Genomic DNA, 25,672 nt, shown 5'->3' with positions numbered 1-25,672 from the left:
GATGTAGAAAATGTGGCTGCAAAGACATTGACTGTCACGATGACAAGTGATATGTTGTTCCTGAGGTCATCCTCCCCCCCCCCCCCCCCCCCCCTTCACACACACACACACACACAACTTTTTTCTGTTTCCTACTAACAGTGTTTGCTTGAAGCCATGAAACATTTCAGAAATGAAGGTGTTGCCTCAGCTCACGCTGCCTTTTGGCTTGAAGTACATGTTTGAGTATGCAGTGACTGGGAACATTGGGATTAATGACGAAACTATTGAAAGAGGGATCATTTGGGGAGGGGGGGAGTTGTATAGTGGAAACTGAGTTTGTGTTTGTAGTGAACACAAAAATTGTGGAGAAAAAATTTAGTAGTAGACTGAAATTGGAAATTAATATAGCAATAATAAACAAGCAAATTTGAAGCAAAGGAGAACTAAGTTCAGTGGGACAGCAAAAAGTATTTGCAGACACAGGGATACCAGGAGTAGATCATTACCAGAGCTGGAGATTAGGAAGTGGTGGTTGTTACTATGGGGGCAAAGAACTGCCAAGTAGAGTAGAAAATGTATTTCTGTGAACAGGTGATGTTCATGAATTCCACATAGGTGGCTGAAGGTACATATTTGGGAGTGTTTATATTATTTCACTAGTTGTCCTTACTCTACAAGAAAATGTTCATCTCAAGTGGAGTCGTGTAACAACTGACAAAATAAGTTTTAGTATTAAACATGTTCTTAAATTGTGGCAATTTACCAGTATGAATTGTTTGTAGAAGTAACTTCACTTCATCTAGGAGGAATCATGTATTACCTATATATGTTTGTAAAGGTTTATGGAGAAACTACATATGAAAGTTAAAGAAATGTGCAAGCTTTCGGAGTCAATGATTTCCTCTGGCAGAAGGCCTGAAGGGGAAGGGAAAGGGACGACAGGCAACTGGCAAGGGTTTAGGAAATCGGAAGAGTTACCGAAAAGTCACCCAGAACCTCATCAGAGTTTTTTCACACTGCGCACAATGCTGGGCAGAGCCAGGATGCGCATTGATGTCACATCCATCGTTTTGCATTATGATGTTCACACTGGTGGTTGTGCTGGACCTGCACAGCGAAAGCTGGCTCACGATGCACAGGCGAAGTTTGGAATGTTTAATACTTCTGACACAAGCTGGTGGCTGGCGCTGGCTGCTGGAGCTATACTTCAGCTTCTGCGGTAAATGTATCTTTTGTAGTGGTTCCTTATCAACTAGAGAAGCCGTGCAAGAGACAAACAAGATGGGCCGCCGACCTCCCTTCAAGCGCTCAGATCAAAACACTGCTAGTGGATGTAAACGATAACAGGCTTTCCAAATAAACACGGAACTACTTCACAACAAGACATGTGACAGTATTCCATCAATTGTACATGTAGCACTTTGCCGAATCACTGTTATAAGCACGCCCGGAGGGTCAGTCTGGCAGTGTATACCTACCGCTAGGACAGCCCCAACAAGTAATTATGCCAGCTCTAGCATTGTAGACACCCATCATAGCATTCAGTAGCATGTTGTGTTTTTGTATTTGGTGGGGTAGATTTTGGTCGTTATTTTCTTTCATTGTCTTGTACTCTTATCTGGTTTTGCCACCATAAGAATTGTGGCGTTTTCTGGTTGTTCTTGTGTTTAAAAATTAGTGCATGCCAAGAAAGTATTTTTTAAATTATAATAAAGTGTGTTCAAACTTGATTGTTAGTTCTTTCCTGCCAACACAGGACACTACAGTATCAGATGTCTCCCATTTGTTACTGTCAGTGTTGATCGGCCTTTGTCACTCTACCATTTTCATCAGTAGATTTCATTTAAAGGTCAAATTCATTAACTTACAGTGGCAGAACAATTAAAAGTATTAGCTGTATGCCAAAATATTTTCTTTATTGTGTGATACCTTTTATTGGAAAGCTTTTTCTGATATCCTGAGAATTTGTGTGTGGTGACATACAGGAGGGAGGCAAAAGCATCCTCACCAGATAGCAATGTTTTGTAAAATTCAGCATCACTAAGAAAAAAGAAGAAAAGTTATGGACAAAATATTGAAAAAGAATTTTTAAAGTTTGAGAAAGAGAAATTAGCTGCAGTGAAGGCACATGAAGACATCATCCAAAATCATGATACTTACCGTTTCCTGATGAGTCTCAGGACTGCATACAACAATTTCCTATTCTTTTCAGAGGAAAATGTTTGAGAAACTTAAAATGCAAAAGCTTGTGTGTCATGAATTGGAGGCTGTGGTTTCAGTACAACGTTCTCCTTCAAAACATTGACTGTCCACTTATTCAATGTACTTGATCATTACGGAGAACTTTGCTTCTTGTTTTATACTACTGCGTAAATATCCTCTGTTTTAAAATTTTTGTTTTGAATGTTATTTAGCTGATAGTGAAGTGTATTATTTCTCAATCTGCAACTTGAGTAAAAGTTTTTCAGGAATACTTTTCACTTCTTCATGCAAGGAAGAAAACTCTCCTAAATGTCAGTCGATATTTGGGAGGTGAGTCCATAACCAACCATTTCTTATGTGCTTCAGAATTCTGTGAGTCACTTTAATGTGAAAACAAAATCAACAGAACAATGAAATCAACGCCATGTAAAAGAACTCCAGTTGAATAGTGGTGAAACACTTCAGGCTGCATCATGTCATCTTCGACTTTCAACTGCCAAAGAGTGAAGCTCCCTTGCTGCTGAGGACAAGCTCACCAAACAGGAAAAAAACTGCATGGAAACGGAAACGTCACTGAGACATGCGTCAATCGGTGGTAGTTTATTTAGATGCTCTGCAGTGTTTGACACGAAGCTGAATCCACACTTTTTTTTTACCCCAGTTACAGCAGAAAAATTGTAATGGAAGCACCTCAGAGACAAACAACTTAATAGTTTTGTCATTGAATGGTCCAGCAAAATGTACATTGAAAGTCAGTTGCACTTAGCCTTCGATTTATAACATTAATTTTTTGTAATAAATACCATTTGCAGGAACTAAGCACATTTCTTTTTCATCTCCAGCTGCAAAGTGTTTCAAGCTTTTATTACAGTCCATCCACAGCAAAGTCACATACGAGATTAATTTATTCTTCTTCTTCTTCTTCTTCTTCTTCTTCTTCTTCTTTTTCTTCCAAATATAAAATGTACATCCCACTAACTGTAGGATGCAGACAACAAATAATTGTTTGCCTTTTGTAATGTGAAGTGTGCCCCATTATAAACCATAGCAGGTGGTTGTGCACTATATGTCACTGAGGAAAAAGTTCATGTATATTTTGATTTTTCTGGACATAAGTCATTAAAATAACGCGAGACCCATAATAGGCCTGCGTTGATTGTAATTTTTTTATGGGTTTGTGATCGTGCCATTGACGCCACTCTTTAATTTGTATTTACTTGCGAATGGGGACTGATATGGGTGTCACTACCATTTCAAAAACTTTTTGTACTTTTAGCTATGTTTCACTTGCAATAATGTATGGTTCAAAATGTATGTAGCAGCAAGTTTCCAGCCATCAAACTTTTTCACTACAATATTTGTAAATAAAGTGCATGTGCTTGACAAATAGCGTAATTTCACAATGACTGTTTCGAATTGTGAAACAGTAAATAGTTTATTAAAAAGCTAAGATGCTATACTACCAAATGTAATTTTTTAATAATTGATTGGGGAACGTAATGGAAGTAAAAAACACATGTGAAACAAAAACTAGGCATTTTCTTTTTTCACGAAGAAAGTAAAGCATTTAAGAAAAATGCAGGTTCATTAAACAGTGTGGCGTAGTCTTTTACACTGGCAAGAGTTTTTTCAGCATGAAAATTGGGAAATGAATTTTCCACCCTTCCATCCTCCCAGCCCGGCATGCAGTGTGAACACCCAGGGTGGTGACTTAGGACAGCTAAGCTGTTGAGACAGAGTGTGAACACAGCATGAACACAGCCTCCCCCCCCCCCCCCTACTTGTACCCCCCTCCCCCCCCCTCACCTCCCCCATTTTTCTAAACCTCATCAATCCTTTTCCTTCACCCCTCTTCCTTCCCATTCAACACTTCTGCCAGGAGGAAGAGCTATTGGATCCGAAAACTTGAACATTTCTTTAACTTTTATTTGTGTTTTCTCCATTCACCACTTGAAGAGTAGATTTTATTCATCCAGTTATATTTTCAAAAATCGGTTATCTCCATTGAAATTTTTTGTGTGTTTACCTTGTTCTTTGTATCCTTCATAGCAAAGAAAGTGATATGTACTCAGCTACCAGCAATTATTTCAGTCATTTGTCAGTATGGCAGTGTTCTTAGTGTGACTGATTTTGGCCTGTTCAGGAATTAAAAGTGTAAATTGTTGTGAAAGTATTCAGTATGACCATCCCACTTTCATTTACAAACAATTTAGTCACAGGATATAAACTATTCGGCAAAGAAAAAGTGTTTTCTTATAAAAATCAAAGCTATTTCAAAATACCAGGAAATGGTAATTTACAGTGAACTCTAAAATATTTTTCATGTAGTAATGAAAAACTTCCTCCAATAGGTAAAAATCAGTCATATAAACATAGAATTTGTTAGTAGCAAATGAAACTTGTTCTTTATCAAAAGATCAGCAGCCAACTGGTCCTTTCCATTGACGTGTTCCAACATAAACATAGAAGTCAGGGACATTTGGTTTTAAAACAATAAATGAAAAACTCGTAACATTCTCATTTCCAGAATGAGATTTTCACTCTGCAGCGGAGTGTGCGCTGATATGAAACTTCCTGGCAGATTGAAACTGTGTGCCGGACCGAGACTCAAACTCGGGACCTTCCCATTTTACGGGCAAGTCCTCTACCAGGAAATGGTAAGAGCACTTGCCCGCGAAAGGAAAAGGTCCCTAGTTAGAGTCTCGGTCCGGCACACAGTTTTAATCGGCCAGGAAGTTTCTTAACATTCTCATTGTAAGTTCTCAAATCTTTCTCCCTAGCATAAATAATGCCATAACTTAATCTGCCTTTCAGATTTGGAAATATTCATTCATGTGATTCCAGTTTTTCCATAACTTGAACAGCTTTATTCACAGCAGAAGTTGTGTATATGGTAGCAGACAGGAAATTGCTTAATTTTGATTGTAGTTTTCATGTTCATTGGTTGTCAAGATGATATTGAATTCTGCCATTCAAAATCTTTCCAGTATTTGTTTAGCATATTTTTCTTGAGACATGCCACTATCACTCCATATTCATTTTGTTTTTTTTTTGTGCCAAGGAAACAGTCAAGCTACCTGTTGTTACACAAGTTGTAACATATCCAGCAAATAGTCATTTCTTCCTTGTCACTGCCAGCTATTAACCCACCATTGTCAGATCCCTTAATCGGGCATGTAGGTTAGAAAATTTAAAAAGGGAAATGGATAGGTTAAAGTTAGATATAGTGGGAATTAGTGAAGTACGGTGGCAGGAGGAACAAGACTTCTGGTCAGGTGACTACAGGGATATAAACACAAAATCAAATAGGGGTAATGCAGGAGTCGGTTTAATAATGAATAGGAAAATAGGAATGCAGGTAAGCTACTACAAACAGCATAGTGAATGCATTATTGTGGCCAAGATAGATACCAAGCCCACACCTACTACAGTAGTACAAGTTTATATGCCAACTAGCTCTGCAGGTGACGAAGAAATTGAAGAAATGTATGATGAAATAAAAGAAATTATTCAGATAGTGAAGGGAGACGAAAATTTAATAGTCATGGGTGACTGGAATTAGAGTATAGGAAAAGGGAGAGAAGGAAACATAGTAGGTGAATATGGATTGGGGCTAAGAAATGAAAGAGGATGCCGCCTGGTAGAATTTTGCACAGAGCACAACTTAATCATAGCTAACACGTGGTTCAAGAATCATGAAAGAAGGTTGTATACATGGAAGAACCCTGGAGATACTAAAAGGTATCAGATAGATTATATAATGGTAAGACAGAGATATAGGAACCAGGTTTTAAATTGTAAGACATTTCCAGGGGCAGATGTGGACTATGACCACAATCTATTGGTTATGACCTGTAGATTAAAACTGAAGAAACTGCAAAAAGGTGGAAATTAAGGAGATGGGACCTGGATAAACTGAAAGAACCAGAGGTCGTACAGAGTTTCAGGGAGAGCATAAGGGAACAATTGACAGGAATGGGGGAAAGAAATACAGTACAAGAAGAATGGGTAGCTTTGAGGGATGAAGTAGTGAAGGCAGAAGAGGATCAAGTAGGTAAAAAGACGAGGGCTAGTAGAAATCCTTGGGCAACAGAAGAAATATTGAATTTAATTGATGAAAGGAGAAAATATAAAAATGCGGTAAATGAAGCAGGCAAAAAGGAATACAAACATCTCAAAAATGAGATCGATAGGAAGTGCAAAATGGCTAAGCAGGGATGGCTAGATGACAAATGTAAGGATGTAGAGGCTTTTCACACTAGGGGTAAGGTAGATACTGCCTACAGGAAAATTAAAAGAGACCTTTGGAGATAAGAGAACCACTTGTATGAACATCAAGAGCTCAGATGGAAACCCAGTTCTAAGCAAAGAAGGGAAAGCAGAAAGGTGGAAGGAGTATATAGAGGGTCTATACAAGGGCGATGCACTTGAGGACAATATTATGGAAATGGAAGAGGATGTAGATGAAGATGAAATGGGAGATATGATATTGCGTGAAGAGTTTGACAGAGCACTGAAAGACCTGAGTCGAAACAAGGCCCCCGGAGTAGACAACATTCCATTGGAACTACTGACGGCCTCGGGAGAGCAAGTCGTGACAAAACTCTACCATCTGGTGAGCAAGATGTATGAAACAGGTGAAATACCCTCAGACTTCAAGAAGAATATAATAATTCCAATCCCAAAGAAAGCAGGTGTTGACAGATGTGAAAATTACCGAACAATCAGTTTAATTAGCCACAGTTGCAAAATACTAACATGAATTCTTTACAGACAAATGGAAAAACCAGTAGAAGCCGACCTCGGGGAAGACCAGTTTGGATTCCGTAGAAACACTGGAACACATGAGGCAATACTGACCCTACGACTTATCTTAGAAGAAAGATTAAGGAAAGGCAAACCTATGTTTCTAGCATTTGTAGACTTAGAGAAAGCTTTTGACAATGTTGACTGGAATACTATCTTTCAAATTCTGAAGGTGGCAGGGTTAAAATACAGGGAGCAAAAGTCTATTTACAATTTATATAGTAACCAGATGGCAGTTTAAGAGTCGAGGGGTATGAAAGGGAAGCAGTGGTCGGGAAGGGAGTAAGACAGGGTTGTAGCCTGTCCCCGATGTTATTCAATCTGTATATTGAGCAAGCAGTGAAGGAAACAAAAGAAAAATTCGGAGTAGGTATTAAAATCCACGGAGAAGAAATAAAAACTTTGAGATTCGCCGATGACATTGTAATTCTGTCAGAGACAGCAAAGGACTTGGAAGAGCAGTTGAATGGAATGGTCAGTGTCTTGAAAGGAGGATATAAGATGAACATTAACAAAAGCAAAACGACGATAATGGAATGTAGTCAAATTAAGTCTGGTGATGCTGAGGGAATTAGATTAGGAAATTAGACACTAAAAGTAGTAAAGGAGTTTTGTTATTTGGGAAGCAAAATAACTGATGATTGTCGAAGTAGAGAGGATATAAAATGTAGACTGCCAATGGCAAGGAAAGCATTTCTGAAGAAGAGAAATTTGTTAACATTGAGTATAGACTTAAGTGTCAGGAAGTCATTTCTGAAAGTATTTGTATGGAGTGTAGCCATGTATGGAAGTGAAACATGGACGATAACTAGTTTGGACAAGAAGAGAATAGAAGCTTTCGAAATGTGGTGCTACAGAAGAATGCTGAAGATTAGATGGGTAGATCACATAACTAATGAGGAAGTATTGAATGGGATTGGGGAGAAGAGAAGTTTGTGGCACAACTTGACCAGAAGAAGGGACCGGTTGGTAGGACATGTTCTGAGGCATCAAGGGATCACCAATTTGGTATTGGAGGGCTGCGTGGAGGGTAAAAATCGTAGAGGGAGACCAAGAGATGAATACACTAAGCAGATTCAAAAGGATGTAGGTTGCAGTAGGTACTGGGAGATGAAGCAGCTAGCACAGGATGGAGTAGCATGGAGGGCTGCATCAAACCAGTCTCAGGACTGAAGACCGCAACAACAACAACATGAATTGCTACTTGAAGTCTATTTACATTGAGTTTGTGGTAAAGCAGAAAAGGGTCTACTGCAGTGTTTGCAAATTTTTCTCCATGACTTCCATAAAATGTTTGTTCCAACTTGCTTGAGTCCATAAAGACTCTATTTCAAGAGACACCCTCAATCTGCATTATCTTAAAACCTTCTGCTTGTTTCAGATCAGTTTCTCTTCAAGTATTCCATTAAGTCTGTCTTCCCATCACGTCATTGTACTGGCACCTTCTTGGAAGTAGCTGTTTCTAGCATAGTTCGAATAGTGCCATAATGTGCAACAGGTCTAAATGCATCTTCATAATCTTTTCCTGCTTATTGAATACACCCTTCAGCAACCAGTTGACTTTGAAGTTAGTATTTCGATTAGCTGCAGCTTTCTGATGTAGAACTCAGTGATTCTGCAAATTTTTTTTCATTTGTAGGATGTACACATGAGACTCTCCATATTGTTTCTCTTAAGCAGTTCCATTTCTTCATTAATATGTTGCATCCATTTTTCGTTTGACTGCAGTACTTCAGAAAAACAATGTGGACATTCGTATTCAGCAGCACCAACTTTCCATCTACCGTATTTACTCAAATCTAAGCCGCACTTTTTTTCCGGTTTTTGTAAGCCAAAAAACTGCCTGCGGCTTAGAATAGAGTGCAAAGCAAGCAAAAGTTCTGAAAAATGTTGGTAGGTGCCGCCACAACTAACTTTTGCAGTCGAATATACATAGCGCTACACAGGCATGCTTTGCAGGCACAAAGATAAATACTGGCGCCTAAACCTCTGCGTCAGTTAATAAATTTAAAAAAAAGAGGTGGAAGACGAGCTCTTTTTCTTCGCCCTGAGTTTCAACCACTGCATTTTCATACATTATCCAAATAAGTAAATACAAATTCCTTATTGTTCATCTTCGAATGTAGCAGTATTTCAATGTACTATGAAAATCCGACTGGCAAGACTGTTTGGGATGTTTGTCAATATGGCCAACTCTGCATCCTGAATTTTTTCCTAACTGTGAGAAGAGATGGTTGCTAATAGGAACTTTTATGGATTGTGAATCACATGCAGTATTCTCTTCACCATAAGAATAATACGAATATAAACATTTTGCCATGTATTGTTTCGTGTTTGCTGCTATCTCATTTAAATCCTGTCTGCCTAATAAACTACGAAATTAGGGTGAGACAACAGCAAATGCGGAAGAATATACATATCATGTCATATTTATATTTGTATTATTCTTATGCCTAATAGTGATACAGTCAGAAATGAAGCATGGCAATTGACTAGATTTTTAAATCTAAGATGACTCTAATTTCTGTGCAGAATGTAATGTACCAAAGAGGCACCTGCAAAGATTTTCAAATGGAGAAAATTTATCGCTAAACTCTCGTTCAGAACATCTTCTATCATACGCAGTCTATTATTTGGTTCTTGTTGATCATTATCAAAAAAAGCAGTGGTGTAGATAGCAACAAATAGCAGTCTCTTGCCACTGTTTCGCTAATGAGACGATTCCTCTGTTGTTGTTTTTTTTTTTTTTTTTTTTTTTTTTTTTTTTTTTTTTTTTTTTTTTTAACTCTAAGCGGTGGTAGCATGCACAAAAGCAAGCCATGCCACGAGTGGCGACAGGCCGTAAACACTCATTATCATAATGTGACAAACAATGCATCACACAGTACAATCATGCATTTTCAACTTAGAGTGACGTAAACACCTGTAACAAAGAGAACGGCATTTGTCAGATAAAGAAAAATAAGCAATCAATTCAAACCAGATGAAGCACGTGAAAAAGGAAGGGTACCCGTATAAATAAGGACGGAGTGCCTGACACATAGCAATGGCTACCTGGTAAAGCTTAACTCCTAAGCTTACGACTCAAACCAAGCTACTGTAGCTGTATCGTCATTCATTCGACCTAAATTGTGTCTCATATTACAATGGACCAACATTGTTCAGATTTGTAGGGGCAGCCTAGAACTTTCCTCTCCCCTTGATTTTTGAGTCTCAAATTTCTGGTGTGGCTTAGATTCGGGAAATTTTTTTTCCCTTGATTTCGAGTCTCATTTTTTAGGTGCGGCTTAGATTCAAGTGCGGCTTCGATTCGAGTAAATATGGTAGTTTAGTTTTCTTTGTTGGCTTCTGTTCTCCAATTTATATGCTTCAGAAAATTCGGAAGTTTGTGCTTTAAGGAATTCTGTTGATTGTTACAGTCACTTGATGCTAAATCTCTTCCACAATCATGTGCACTGAATTTTTTATCACTTTGAACTTCTCCAGAAGCAATTTGTGAATGTCATTTGACTTCTTCTGCATCAGCTACCGTTTCAAACCATTTCAGGCTTGGAAATTCTTGCCAAGAAATTTTAAATTCAATGTGATCATTTCGGAAACTACAAACTACTTCTAGCATAAATTTTATATCAAGACTCAGGACTGCTTTCCTTCTAGAAGGAATCGTGGCTATAACTCCATCTTTGTAATTTACATACACAACAAATTGTCCAAAAACAGCCTTGTTATCTAACTTTGAGAGAAAATATTTGTTTATGTGAAGATAGCAATCTGTGCCAAAAATTCTGCGATAATCCATGTTTTCCTACTTGTAGATTTTATCTGAAGATTAAGACCTTCTAGTAGGATTTAATATGTAGACTGCTCTATTGCAAGTTTGTGCCCACAATCCTTTCAGTAGTTTACTTGGATTAAGCATAGAACATACAACATAAACAATCTCTGTCTTGCATATTACCATATCTTTCAGCTTTAAGCTCTCAGGTTTTGAAATCTCATCTGGTGCAGTCCCTAAACATCAGTCTTTCCTTCTCATCTCGTCCAGTCAGTCTCTCCTGACCTGGCATTCTGGGCAACTTTTCCAAACTCTCCCCCTTTTCCTAATCCTCACTAGTCTTTCACCTTCATCCCACTTCCTTCCTCTTCACCCCTTCTTCATGAAGAAGGAGCCTTTGGCTCTGAAAACTTGCAAACTGTAATACCTTTTATACATATGAGTAGAATTTTTAATCTATCCAATTACATTATATTTTCAAAAATTGACTATTTTCATCGATGTATTTAACAATTATTGTGTTTTCATGTTCGGCCGCAGTATTTTGTTCAGCACTATAGGGTGGAGAAATCAGTAATACTGTTCCCTTATCTACAAACAATTCCTTAACTATCGTATCACATTCAGGACTGGGCAGTTAGGGTGTCATTCAACTGGCAGATACTGTGCATTTTCTCAGTTCCCCCCCCCCCCCCCCCCCCTTCTGAAATTGGCGTTGTTGGTTCCACTGCACAGAACTTAGATAAGTTTACTGCATTTGAAAGAGGAGTCATTTTTCTATGTAGCGTTTCAAAAAAACATAGACTTACATCAGAGACAATTGTTTTTGTATAGAAATGAAAATGTGTTGCTTTCACAACAAAAACGCAATTTTTTCATCTTTAATTTCCTTAAACGTGATAAGATTAAAATTATTTGGCACTAAAAATAATACTGTGGGATTGTTGTAAAAATAAAACTGTTAGAAAATGTGATTTTCTTCACTGAAAAATTTTGAAGCCTTCTGTTAAACCATCCATCACATCCTTCACAGTAGTACTTGGTACCTCTTCTTGTCTCTTTGCTGGATCTTGTCTTGCTTCTTTCTGCACAAACTTTATATGTTCTCTGAGCCATTTAAGACTTTCCTGAAGCTGGACTCAGTTTTGGAAAATGTCTTCCACTGAGTGTGTTTGCTGGTGTTTATTGTAATGCAAAATACAGTCAGATATCATGTTTTATGTCATTCGTAAGTTGATTCAAGCAAACTACCTTTATTCAACAAAGCCTTAACTGATTCAATAATGACTCAATAAGATGTTTATTAGTAGGCCTCAACTTTGTGTAAAAAACATACTAATTTATGACCATCATCTGAAAAGCCGAGGGAAAAAACTTTTTTCCACCACTTTATTTCCCTCATCTCAAAAGGTAGTTGCCCATTAGTTGGCCACTATGGTCTACATGAGCCTTGTTTTATTGTAATGCAAAATACAGTCAGATATCATGTTTTATGTCATTCGTAATTTCATTCTGATATTGACATTGAATGCCATCTTTTTGTGTTTTTTGTCAAAATAAATATGCCCCTTGTGTGCTTTCATTTTTTCTGTAACTTAGAAAACACTTTAACATAAATCACAAATTTTACTAGATTACTACTGATTTGGCCCTAATAATTAGCTGCTAGGTCTTAGTCTTTACATCATACCGTTTTAAAAATAAAATAAGTGATCAAGTAAAAGTTTGGTAGTTACATAACAGATAGTGAATGAAGACTGAAATGCTTGTTCAGTTAAAGTATGAAGTATGTTTTAGCTAGGATGAACAAAAAAGACAATACATAATACCTGAAATTTATGGACGCAAACATTATTACTGTAGGTGTAGGAGGAAAAAAAAAAGACATGTGTATGGCCATATTGGCTGATGTTTGACCATGACTGTTTGTTGAAATTAATAAATATATTAAACACTTGTAAAATTTTGTTTCTGTCTTTTCTATTCATTGCAGTAAGTACGGATTTTCAGTAAAAGTAGTATTTTCTCTCGTTGTACCACAAGCCTTGAGACTGACTGCATAATCTTGCAGGTGTTACTTTGAAACAGTAAAATGCTTTTTTTAATTTGTTCACAGAGTTGTGTTCTGCTTATTTTTTGTTATGGACCTTATTCTGTGGGGCAAGGGCAGCTCTGCAGCTGTTCCATTTAGCACTCTGGTTGCTCTGCTCGCTCTATGGTTTGGTGTTTCTGTTCCACTCACATTCATTGGAGCTTATTTTGGATTTAGAAAACGAGTAAGTAGTTTCTCTTCAGTTTTCCATGGTTTCAAGGTAGACAAATTGTGTGTTTCATTTTTAATTTATTTATCCGTGCTATTTCTTTTATTATTGCAGGCTATTGAGCATCCGGTTAGGACAAATCAGATCCCACGAAAGATTCCTGAACAAAGCATTTATACACAACCATTGCCAGGAATAATAATGGGTGGTGTTCTCCCATTTGGGTGCATCTTTATTCAGCTGTTTTTCATCCTTAATTCTATTTGGTATGTGTTTTGTGTTGTAAGTTTTTCAGTGGTACTTCTAATAATTATTTTTGTTAACTTGTGCAAAGTTATGTCTATGTTACTAGCATCACATTGTGTGCAAATGTTTTCATTACAGGTCAGCATTGACTGTGAATTGTTACTGCTTGCACGGTAGTTGGTTTTTTTCCCAACAGGTTTTCATTGTGAATTTTAGGTAGTTGAATTACACCATGCAACACTGTTCCCTCAGGACTAAATTGAAGCCAAAACTATCAGTACACAGTACTAACTAGCATTATACATGTTTATATACTTGCATCAGAAGCTGGTAAAACTAAAACAGAGGCTGTGAGGATCTTGTGAAATATGTGACTTTGGATGACAGTATTACCACATTGGAAAGAAGTAATGACATGAGAGTAGAGGGCAAAGAAGTCTAAGCTGTCTGTGAATATAGTCTGAGTGGAAGAAACTTGAAATGAGAAGGTGTGAGTAATTATAAGTGTTAACAGGAATTTCATTTAAAAATCCCAGACTGGGAAATGTGAAGAGCTATCATCTTGCTGAGATAAATATATAGGTACCTCGTAACTGAGTGCCAAAGACACACACACTTTCAATTATAATGTGAAATTGCAACCTATTCGTTATGACTGGTAAGGTGAAAACCAAAAGAAGAAGAGCAGACGTACAAAGACAGTCATACATATTTAAAAAACATGTGAAGCATAAACTCTTTGAGGCTGTGACCTCTGCTCCAAGAAAAAGCATTAACTGTTATTTGGTATAAGAGGGGAAGGTAGTAAGTAAGGAAATTTTTAATGTCGGGAAGGTCACTGCTGAAACAGCAAAAATTATTGTGAAATTTTGATTTGCACAAGATTCAGGAGAGTAAGAGAAAAATTGAAATTGCCGCTCATTCGCCACCTCTTCAGGGAAGTTAAAGAAGCAATTCTGACCTTCATGTTTGGAAGGGAAGAAAGAAATGGGTCATTGTATTTGTGAGCACAGAGAGAACCTGTAGCACTGTTAGTTGGATTAGGATGACAGAGTACGGACAGAAGAAGAGTATTGTTATATAGTAAATCAACAAATAGCAAGTTTGAGCCTGAAAAATGGGAAAACCAACAAGGATAAGCATGTATCAGAATGGTGTAGCAGAGGGTTCAGTTTATCATCAAGTGCTATATGCACACATATCTCCAATCCTCCCCACAAACCATTTGCAAAGGATGAGTCCTTTTATTACCCATCATCGCCCTAAAGTGTAAAAACTTGACCACATCACTCACCGTGGCTTTGCCTACCTATCACCATGCTCGGAAAGGAGAAACATCCATACCACAATTCTTCCCAAGTGGTATTATGCTGCCTACCCAGTCTACAAAATATTTTGATCCATGCATACATCACAATCACCACTTATCCCCTACCCCTTGCCATGTGTGTCCTATCACTGTGGAACATCCAGATGCAAGGCCCTTTCCAAGTACCCAGTCAGCAAATCCTACTATTGTCCCTGTTAGAGGCAGAATCACCTGTGGAAGGAATCGTATAATATATAAGCTTCACTGTAAAACAGTGGAAAAACTCCAAACTCCACTGTAAATCCTGCGCTGGCTTTTATGTAGGTACAACTACCAAACTAGTAGCCAACCTCAATGAACGGCCATTGCCAAACTGTGATTAAAAGCAAAGTTGACCAATTAATGCTAGACAATGCTGCTATGCTTGACTTTAATGGCTGCTTGATAACCTGTTCCATCTTAATTCTTTGGCTCCCCACCACCCTTACCCCTGTGTTACATAGGCAGGAATTGCCCTTACATCACATCATTTGATTATGCAGTCTCCCTCGCCTCAATCTGCAGCAGACCTGTCTTATACCCCTTTTCTTATGTCCCCTGTTGATCCCATTAGTCTGCACACTTCCCTCTCCACGGTATCCCTATTCCTCTATTTCCACTGCCACTCCCCTCTCAACCTACTTCACTACTTGGTGTTCCACATGCAACTCCCCTCCATGCACCAGGGTGAGGTAAATGGTGCCGCATTTGTGTTTCATTCCCTTGTTGCCTCTTTTCTAGCTGTCAACCAACCCTCCCTCCCTGCGTCTTTTCATCTCTCTCTTACTTCCCATGACACACTCGCTCATCCCAGAGGGGCTCCATTGTCGGAACAATGTAGTTCGTTCTCTCTCTCTCTCTCTCTCTCTCTCTCTCTCTCTCTCTCTCTCTCTCTCTCTCTCTCTCTCTCTCTCTCTCTCTGTGTGTGTGTGTGTGTGTGTGTGTGTGTGTGTGTGTGTGTGTGTGTGTGTGTGTGTGTGTGAGAGAGAGAGAGAGAGAGAGAGAGAGAGAGAGAGAGAGAGAGAGAGAGAGCTCCAGAAGAGGACAGGGTGTCCAAAAGCGCAGGTATTCTTGGTTACATACCTGTAAACTGTTCAGCATCTCTACAATATGTTAAATGGTTACACTTACTCCTTGAATTATTGAAAACTATACAAACATGTTGTTTATGTGGGCAAAAGTATTTTGCATCACATTTTTAAAGGACATTAATGAATGTAGTTATTGTAAATAATGAACTGTTTTGATGACTCATTGGTTTAATCCTTCTCATAAATTAATCATTGCAATCAGAATGAGAGCACTTGCCTGCAAAAGGCAAAGGTCCCGAGTTCGAGTCTCGGTCCAGCACACAGTTTTAATCTGCCAGGAAGTTTCTTATCAGCGTACACTCCACTGCAGAGTGAAAATCTCATTCTGGAAACATCCCCTAGGCTGCGGCTAAGCCATGTCTCCGCAATATCCTTTCTTTCAGGAGTGCTAGTTCTGCAAGGTTCGCAGGAGAGCTTCTACAAAGTTTTGGAAGGTAGGAGACAAGGTTCTGGCAGAAGTAAAGCTGTGAGGATGGGGCGTGAGTCATGCTTGGGTAGCTCAATTGGTAGAGCACTTGCCCACGAAAGGCAAAGGTCCCGAGTTCGAGTCCTGGTCCGGCACACAGTTTTGATCTGCCAGGAAGTTTCAATCATTGCAATGTTAGAAATTGGTGTCAGATAATCCCACAGTATCCATTAATTATGGAAGACACTCAACTGAGTTCAGCGTCATGGAGTTAATGGGCCTCTCCTGTTTATGGAAAAAATCTTAACAGGAGCAGCAAGGTTGTTATATTAATATTGCAAAAATAACAAAAGCTGATATGATTTTCTGTTTTAAGTGTGTCCATGTACAGCCCATGAATCAACAAGAGTAGAGTGATTAACTGTCCTGTTTTCTTTCCATTGTTTCCAACATGGAATTTGCTTTGCTGTAATATTGTAGTCAGGTTTTTAATAATGTGGTGTTTTGGACTTGGTGTAGTAAATGTGAATTTTTGTACAGGTCCAGCCAGATGTACTACATGTTTGGATTCCTCTTCCTTGTGTTCATCATACTTGTTATCACTTGTTCAGAGACAACTATTTTGCTGTGTTACTTCCATCTGTGTGCTGAGGTAAGTTGGATTGTGAGATGACTAGACTAATTAAAAACAGTTTGTGGTATTTGTTCTAATTCTGTTTCATTCAGTCTGTCATATAGTTCACACACAAATCTCAGTATCCATTGTATTTAAGGTCGATATAAATACCTTGCATGTGGTATACTTCAGGACAGGAAAACTTCGCGAAAATGATAATGTGGAAAATAACACAAAATTAGCAATTTTTAGAGAATTAACATGAATTGGTGCTTTTAACAAAATTTCACAGTTTGCAATTGTACTGTATAAAAATGTTATCTGTCTGAGGACAGCAATGTTTGCTAATATTTGCCTTCACTAAATATTAAGAGTTAAAATTGCATTTTGTTTTCAAACATTCTCAAGGTTCAGGTTCATGTATCATTTTAAAATGACACTTCACTTCCACCTAATGAACTTTGATATGATGACGAAAATAGATCCCAGTTTGGCAAAAAACAACAGTGACTTTGCCAGAAAATATGAATGTAGCAAAAACAAAGAAATTTGTAAAAAAATTAATTTGGCAGAAAAAATAACACAGGCTTTGGAAAAAGCTTAGTTTTGCAAGCAGTTCAGCGACTTGTTTGGCGAGGAGCAGCAACAAATCTGGAGGGGGGGGGGGGGGACAAAAAAAAACCTGTTCCCTAGGTATGCAAGGAATTGGTAGATATAGCAGGATAGGGCAGAATATTTGGTTGGTTATAAAATGTTGATTAATTTTTATGCTATTATGGAGCTAAAACAGGCTAATAAACTAGTCAACAATTACAATAGTAGTCAGTAAGTAATACAAAGAAGTAGTGTATGCATAGTAGATTGTAAAAACTAAATATAGTTCATTGTATAAGTATCTTACCCAATATAAGAAAAAAGATGACAGTGTTAAAAGGTCCATTTTATTCTCAGCTTTCGAATTCTTAAGAATTTCTTCATTATGTAATGGGGACATAGAAAATAGGTAAAACAGTAGGTAAGGAAGTAAAATTTTAAAGAATAAAAACCATCAAAATGTAAAAGATTCACTAATATAATTCCAGCTGCTGCTGGTAAAGAGAGATACAAGGCAGAGAAAAGGATAAGTAAGATCAGTTTCAAAGTCCAGTTTATTAATAGAGAGTTATTGGCAATGACCAGTTCGAAGAAAAGGCTAATGGTTGTAATAGAGTATATTTGCAAATGGAAAAATAACATTTTCTCTGCTTTATGTTGGCATTGTGATGTGCAGTTTTTACTTTTATTATGACACATTTTCTATGATATTTTGTGTTTTTAAATATATTTGGCTGTTGACCTGTTTGACTGGAGCCATGTTTTTTGCTTTGACATTTGACAAATTCACATCTGTGTAGAAGAAAGTGCACATTGGCATAATCACTGTCAGAAAGTTAGTTTGTATGTTACGTATTGTGGGTAATACTCATCATCACATAGTTGTTTTACATGTTGTAGAATAAAAGGGGCACTTCTTCTTCTTTTTTAGGATTATCACTGGTGGTGGCGCAGTTTTCTCACGAGTGGCTTCACAGCATTTTACTTGTTTGTCTATTGTATCCATTATTTCGTAACAAAACTGAACATTGAGGATGCTGCATCAACCTTCCTGTACTTTGGATATACTTTAATCATGGTTTTCCTGTTTTTCCTACTCACAGGTATGTATATTATTAAACATCTCATTTCAGTTCCATTCTATACTCTGTAAATACTGTCTTTTAAATTTGTAAATTTTTTATGTAGTTAATGAAAGCCCATATGTTGCTCGGAAAGGGGAATGTGGATAATAGGGTATATTATAACAATAAGATAATTCGAGCAAAGTGATAACACTTGATTGTTTTATTTTCTGTACACTGTTAGAAGAGCATGCTGAAAGTAATGTCTCCAAATTTTTTATGTGAAAACTTTTAAAGCTTTTAAAATAAAACAAACATTATTAACAGTCTACATCTTTATTCTTGGTGTCTACATATTTGCAGACCTCTGCCACTAGAGGTCTCTTAATTCTTGTGTGTAACATAGCAGTGTGTAATGTGTCATTGCGGGAGAAACAGCATGCTGTAATCTAGTTTCAAATTTAAAGAGTTCACTCACGCATGGAGCACACCCTCCTTCAGTACGACAATGCCAGGCTGCACATGAGTGCTGTGACATCTACAATAATTTGATGCTTTGAGTTCACATTTGATGCGCGTCTATTCTCAAAACTTAAATAGACCTTTGAGGACTTTGATTGTGACGAAACAGCGCAAGCAAAGCTGAGGTTGTGGCTCCATCAACTAAGTCAAACATTCTACAGTGATGGTATCAGCAAACTGGTCTCTTGTTGGGAGAAATGTGTCCAATGGCAGAGTGACTATGTTGAGAAATCCAGGGTGACCATGTTGAGAAATGGAGAATAAATGTGTAGTCTGATAATATTTTTTGTTTTATTTAAAAATGTTTAAGAGTTTTCACAAAATTCAGAGGCATTGCTTTTCAGCATGTCCTTGTAGTTCTTTTACCGAAATTGTGCCTATTCAGTGTATTCAAGACAAAAGACCTGCTTTTCGAAAGTGATAGATTTTATCCTCTTGTACTTGAGTTGTATGTTCTATGCTGTTAGTAAAATTTATCTCTTACTGATTAACGTTATTCAAATTCAGTTACTTTTCCAGAAGTATAGAACTTATGAGAGTTCCTGCACATGAATATTTTATAAATGATCCTTACCTTGGAACTAGAAATTTCACTTACAGTTTTGTTGGCATAAATCTGTGTAGAGCTTGAGTAAATAAATCTGACTCGTAGAGCCCAATCTATTTGTTGTTGACAATGAAAATGGAATCTTTAAGGAGAGGGTTTTGTTTTGTTCTGGATGTATGTGACTTCAAGGTAAAGACGGAAGCACTGATTAAAGACAAGTAAAGGATTGTCCTTTAACTCTTAATAAAGCTGACATACATATCCGAAGGCTACAAAGTCACTTACAGAATATATCATTGGGAAGCTTTCTTCCTAACAGACTGAATGGAGAGGAAGAAATATTTCAAATGGAAGAGAAAGTAGTATTATATGTTATTTATGAGGGTCATTCAATAATTTTTTTTCTCAGAACATATTTATTGTTAAGAGTCAGAATTTGGTGACAATATGGATCAACATGTCTTGTCCATGTCCTATTTTTCTATGTCTGTACGCCAACATTATGGAAGAGCATGTATTCCCTGCTGGTAAAAGCTCTTGTCCCATAGGCGTAGCCTCATTTTCACTACATCACTGACACTCTCATCACCTTCAAAGTGTGTTCCCCATAGAGAATCTTTAAGCGACCCAAAGAAATGGAAGTCAGAGTGTGCTAGGCCTGAACTGTAGGATGGATGAGGCAGTGATGTCCAACCCAATTTGATGATGTGTTCCTGGTTTCTCAGACTTGTGTGTGGGCTGTGTTATTGTGTTGGAGCAAGATTTCTGCTGGATTCTTGTCCGATCGAACACGTCTGAAACAGTTCTTGAATTTATTCAGAGTCTTCACATATGCCTGTGAATTGATGGTTGACATTCTTGGCGTCACATCCACGAGAATGACGCCAACACAATCCCAGATGACGGTCACCATGAATTTTCCGGCAGAGGGGTTGTTGTGAATGTCTTCTTTAGTGGTGAATGAGGATGATACCACTCACCTCTTTGAATACCCAAGAGCCTCAATCATTGCAGATGCGCTTCCAATGCTAACCGACAACTGTAGAGCCAATTGTCGAGTTGTGATGCACCATTTGGCACAAGTAATGGCCTCTGTTCGATTCATCGTGTGTGGACCAGTGGCTGTGACAGGATGCCCAAGCATGGCTGATCATGAAGCTATGTTTCTGTATTTCCTGAGGCTGTAACTTTCTTTACCCCAACTGTATTCCTATCAACTGCAGAATCATCATACACTACACATTAACGTTTATTGATGTTCACCACTTTTTCTTCCTCTGCACTCAAGAATTCAATAGCAGTACACTGTTTGTAATGTCAGTCATATGTAGATGCCAATTTGACACTGTTGGCTCTGCCAACTGCCAAAATGGTTCGAAACTCCACCGGCCCTCAGAACAAACATCAGACGTGAAAAGGAAAACTGACAGAAATAAAGAGTGCATAATTTAAGAAACCTTTAGTGATTCTCATTTTGTTCCCGAGTGAACTCTTCAACACACATTCCTATATTTCGTTTTTGATACTATTATTAGTCTCTGACTGAACAGTCATTGTACTTCATTCAAGTGATTATAGTTAGTAAAGTTTGAGCATGATGATTATTGGCTTTTGCTTCATCATTTGCATAGTAAGTTTAGTTTACTCTTGATCCACAATCCAGAACCTCGTATTCTATCTCATTAAATTGCTGTGCTGCAGAATAAGGGCTTCTGTTTGTTTAGCATTTTTCCTTGATTGTATTACTAGTCTAAATAAAAACAGGTATACATCATATTTTTGGTTTTATAGATATGTTCTGCAAATGAGAAGAAAGAATTAAATGAACTGAAATTGTTTTGAGGAATATTGAAACTTTAATAACTTCTAACAAAGTAACTTTTAATAAAAACCGATAGGTGCCCAAAGTGGAAGAATTTAGTGTGAATTAGAAATTTGATTTCATTGTGGAGAAAGACCACAATTACTTAGAGCTGACTGAAGTTGGGGTAAAGGGCAACAGTAAATGATTTTTTAACAGCTGTATTAGTGCTTCGTAAATTTTTAATTACGGACCACTTTCCTAGGGACTCATGCAAGTTGTTCCATTTCATTGACAAGTATGCTACAGCTTGTTCGGTTCTTACGTTTGTATTAATTTTATTGTTGCTATAGAACTTTCATAACTCATAAAAAATTAAAAATTGACATTACATGAACCACAGTTTTCAGATGAAGAATTGGCTAAGATCACTGAATTTTAGTTTGCTGCATTGAATTTGGGTAGACATTACTCTTAACAACTGCTTAAACAGTCTCTTACTAAATGTAATCAGTTTCAGTTTGGTAATAGTATAATAATGGATATTTCAAAACATAGCATTCACACATTGATACAAGCAGATAGTGAGAATACATTTGTGGTATAACTTCAGATAAAAATACAACTCCAAGCTAAATTATCTCTCTATATGTTTCTAAAAAAAAAAATATATATATCAGTTTGTTGAAAATTTAATACCACATACAGCAGTTGCATATCCAACAAAGAAATTGAAATTTGTCTTCTTCAGTGGGCTGACAAATTATTGATCTGCCTTACTGGTGTAAAAGGAAAAAAAAAATTGAGTCTTATTTTCAGGCTCACGTTATAATGCTTCTGTTGATTTCTAATTACATTGCAAATATTTGGTAATAATGAAACTCCTGCCAAATGAAGATCTACACCCCCCCCCCCCCACACACACACACACAAATATGACTGTAAGACTTGAAGTTGAAAATATCTGTATCCTTTTTGTTTTCCAGGAACCATTGGATTTTTTGCCTGCTTCTGGTTTGTAAGGAAGATCTACAGTGTAGTTAAAGTTGATTGAAGTGAAGTCCTTCAGTGATAATGGTACTCTGTATTGAATAGAAGTGAAGTCAAGAAAAGTGAATTGATGTCAAAAGTGCTTTAAAAAGTGCTAGAATGTCTGTAAAGTATGAGAGGTGGTTTTGTAAAGAATGCTCACTATAGGGACATTAGTGCTGGTTCTTAATATGGACTATAACAGAAATATTTTCTGATGTCTGATGTACTTCAAATTCTTTTGTATAACTGCAGTGCTGTACTGCTGGCTGATACTAATATTAAGAGTAGCAAAAGAAATAAATTTAATACTGTAAGAGGTTGCACCATTGTATTATAGGTTTTGTAAAAATAATAATAATTTTACAAAGTGTATAACGAGAAGCCATTCATTGGGCACTACATAGACCTATGCTTTCTTCCATGGAACTGTGTGTTTTAAACTTTTTTCCTTAATATTATGCATATTTTTTGTTGCGCTTAAATATACCTCGGATGAACTAAATTAAAAGGACAATGAAAATTTAGTATGGAATATATGTAGCTGCGAAGAAGATACATCATAGTCCACATTACAGAAAGAGTTCTCTGCAGTGAACATACCACATTTAGCACACATGATTGTTTCTTTAGCTTTTGGATTACATATTCTCCTTAAACTGAAAAGATGATGCAGCTAGTGAGAATGACCTTCCGTTGCCGTAAAGTGCCTGCAGTTGTGAAGAAAAGAATGTGTGTGTGTGTGTGTGTGTGTGTGTGTGTGTGTGTGTGTGTGTGTGTGTGTGTGTGTGTGTTTAAAGAAAAAAAAAGCAGGAAGGAAAAGAATTTTGAAACTAAAGAAACTTTCAGTAGTGCTAGTGTGTGTGTGTGTGTGTGTGTGTGTGTGTGTGTGTGTGTGTGTGTGTGTGTTTACAGAAAAAAACCATGAAAGGAAAAAATTTTGAAAGTAAAGGAACTTTCAGTAGACATAGTTATTTATTTGTAATTTTAAGTGAGGTAAAAATTGAAATTTATCCACACTGTAGCCCAAGATTCAGCACTAACATTACATTGCCAGATCTTGTACAAAGTGTAATGAAACATGTATCCTTTGTTTAGAGTAAAAGTAAAAAATGGCATAGAGGAATGTGCGAAGTGGTGGAAGAGAAACAAATGGGAATTATAATGAAAATGAAACTGATGGGACAGACCAAAATAAACAGTGATGAAATTGAGACCTTAGATACCTTCCTGACACTGTTTATACCCAAATGGTGCATCATATGATGTCGTTGAAACTTCACAACATTGCAGTGAAGCACATGTTTGGATTGCAGTGAAGCACATGTTTTACATCAGCGGGCAATGATACTGACTTAGTGTATGGCCCGAGGAAGGCACTAATTGTCACAATGATACATGTAATGTGCAGGCATCAATTATTGGTACCTGGATAACAGTATAGCATGTTTAAAGGGCAATGAAAATGGGCTGTTGGTTGTGGAATCCAAGGTGCAAAAAATTGTTGCATTGTCCCTTGTAATTAATATGATTTCAGCATGCTTAGATTTGTTCAAACATCGTGAAGTGTGAACAATACAGTCTGATGTTATGTCTGAGAATCTCTCCAACAATTACAAAGTTGTTTGTCAGGGTGTCCTTTTCAAATAGTGTGTCATGTACTAGATTTTTTTTTGTGTTGGAGGTTTTCGACAAATTTATGCTTTTACATCCCACCTTCCTTCAACATTGCCTTTCTTTTATTATATACTCTTTAAAAATAGAGCTTTATCAGTTATTTCAAACAACAGAAAGTCCAGGATGGAATAACACAGTATTCTTATATATTATCAGTAACTTTATTCATTTGTTTATACTCTTTAACTATTTCTGAAGCTACCATTTAGCTTGCACAGTGCGTCATTATGTCTCATCTGTCTTTTATTAATGTTGAATGGTGTTGCTTCATTTTCATTTGTTGTAAATTTAGAATTAAAGAGAAAAAGATTATTTAAATTGTTAACTGTGTAATATGTATGAGAATCTCCTTTAGGCCTGTCAAAGTGTTGTGTTGGCTTCCATGCCTTGAGGTTACATATGCTGAATCAGAAACTGTATGTAAACGAAAAAGTTGTAGACTTATCCTCATGGACTCATAAATGAAACAAAAACTTCTGTAATTCACAGTTAAAGACAAAATTGTCAAATATTTCATAAAATTCTTTGTGAAGTCATGATGGGTGAATTATAGGCAAATATATGAGTGGGTTGGAGGAGATGGTCTGGCCACATTTATCTCCATATTAAAATTATGTTGTCCACTCTTGACAAAGAAGTTACGAGTGTTTGTTGTTTGTTTCTTGTGAATGCAGGTGCCAGTTTTGTTGACAGTTTCAGTATAAAACGATCTCTTCTTACCAGCATATAAATAAACACGATTTTGATCCTGTGAAATATTAATGCAAAGTAAAACATATTTTTTTTAAAATCAGGTATTAAAATGTTGTTACAGTCAGAGATTTGCTGTTTCTTCATTGTGGCCAGTTCAGAGAGAGCAGAGCATCCCATCTCCCCACACTTAATACCACCTCCAATTTCTTACGTGAATAGATCATCAAGAGATACCTTGTCTTAAGAAAGATTACTTGCTTCTCTTTATGTGGAATTATTTGTCCAAAGAACTCCGGAAGACTTCCACGCCCTCCCCCCTCTGTTCAGATTATGTTGTGTTCTGAATCAGGTGAAAATATCAGAGCCCCAAAACGTTTGAAAATATTCGCTTTACTTGTATAATTGTGCATACCTCTTTTGCATCTGAAAACAGATGTCCTTTGTGTAAGTTAATCATTACATATGATTAACATAAACAGCTCAATACAGTTCGCACACTACTTTGGTGCTACAGTTCAGATGCGTTTTGTGTATAACGTTATACAGAAAATTTTATGAGAGGTTTATAGTGTATTGTCTCAGCATGAATTTGTGGCACAAAAACTCGATAAAGAAAAGATGAGCTTCCATAAAAAAATTATATTCTTCTCCACCCATTAATCTCCACAAGTAGCACCCAGCATTTCTGTGACTTTAGGAGACTTAGGTGTGCCTTACTGAATATTTTATCAAATGACATTTTAAAAATTTAGAAGTAATTGGAAATAACGTATGATTGGTTACAAATAAGACAAGCAGATACTGTGTGTCAGTGTGGAAATTTTCTAGCATTAAATGTATAAGAAAGTAAACTTAGAAGCAGCTAAGCATCCATTTTGTCTCTTTTCTTTTCTTTCCTTTCCTTTTCTTTTCTTTTCTTTAAGAACTGTTGCATGTTGATCACTGTATAATGTAAAACAACTATTTTTAACCTTAAGTTAATTTAGATACTTCAGTTTGTGTTGAATCCTAA

At 37.0% G+C, this 25,672-nt stretch overlaps 1 protein-coding gene across 1 annotated transcript in view; it reads left to right on the top strand.

The window, feature by feature from the left end:
* The window catches only part of LOC126272562 (transmembrane 9 superfamily member 2), a 128,902-nt gene extending 105,707 nt beyond the window's left edge, over window positions 1–23,195 (top strand). The window contains exons 11-15 of the mRNA XM_049975484.1: window positions 12,882–13,041; window positions 13,141–13,292; window positions 16,658–16,769; window positions 18,259–18,430; window positions 22,248–23,195. Of these exons, the coding sequence (XP_049831441.1) occupies window positions 12,882–13,041; window positions 13,141–13,292; window positions 16,658–16,769; window positions 18,259–18,430; window positions 22,248–22,315 (664 nt within the window). The 3' untranslated portion in view covers window positions 22,316–23,195. The remainder of the gene's footprint in view (window positions 1–12,881; window positions 13,042–13,140; window positions 13,293–16,657; window positions 16,770–18,258; window positions 18,431–22,247) is intronic.
* The last annotated feature ends 2,477 nt before the right edge of the window (window positions 23,196–25,672 follow it).

The sequence above is a fragment of the Schistocerca gregaria genome, chromosome 5 (genome assembly GCF_023897955.1).
Source record: "Schistocerca gregaria isolate iqSchGreg1 chromosome 5, iqSchGreg1.2, whole genome shotgun sequence".
In the NCBI taxonomy this organism is placed as follows: Eukaryota; Metazoa; Arthropoda; class Insecta; order Orthoptera; family Acrididae; genus Schistocerca; species Schistocerca gregaria.
Note: the sequence above shows the minus strand (reverse complement) of the source record. Positions and strands in the feature narration are given on the sequence as shown.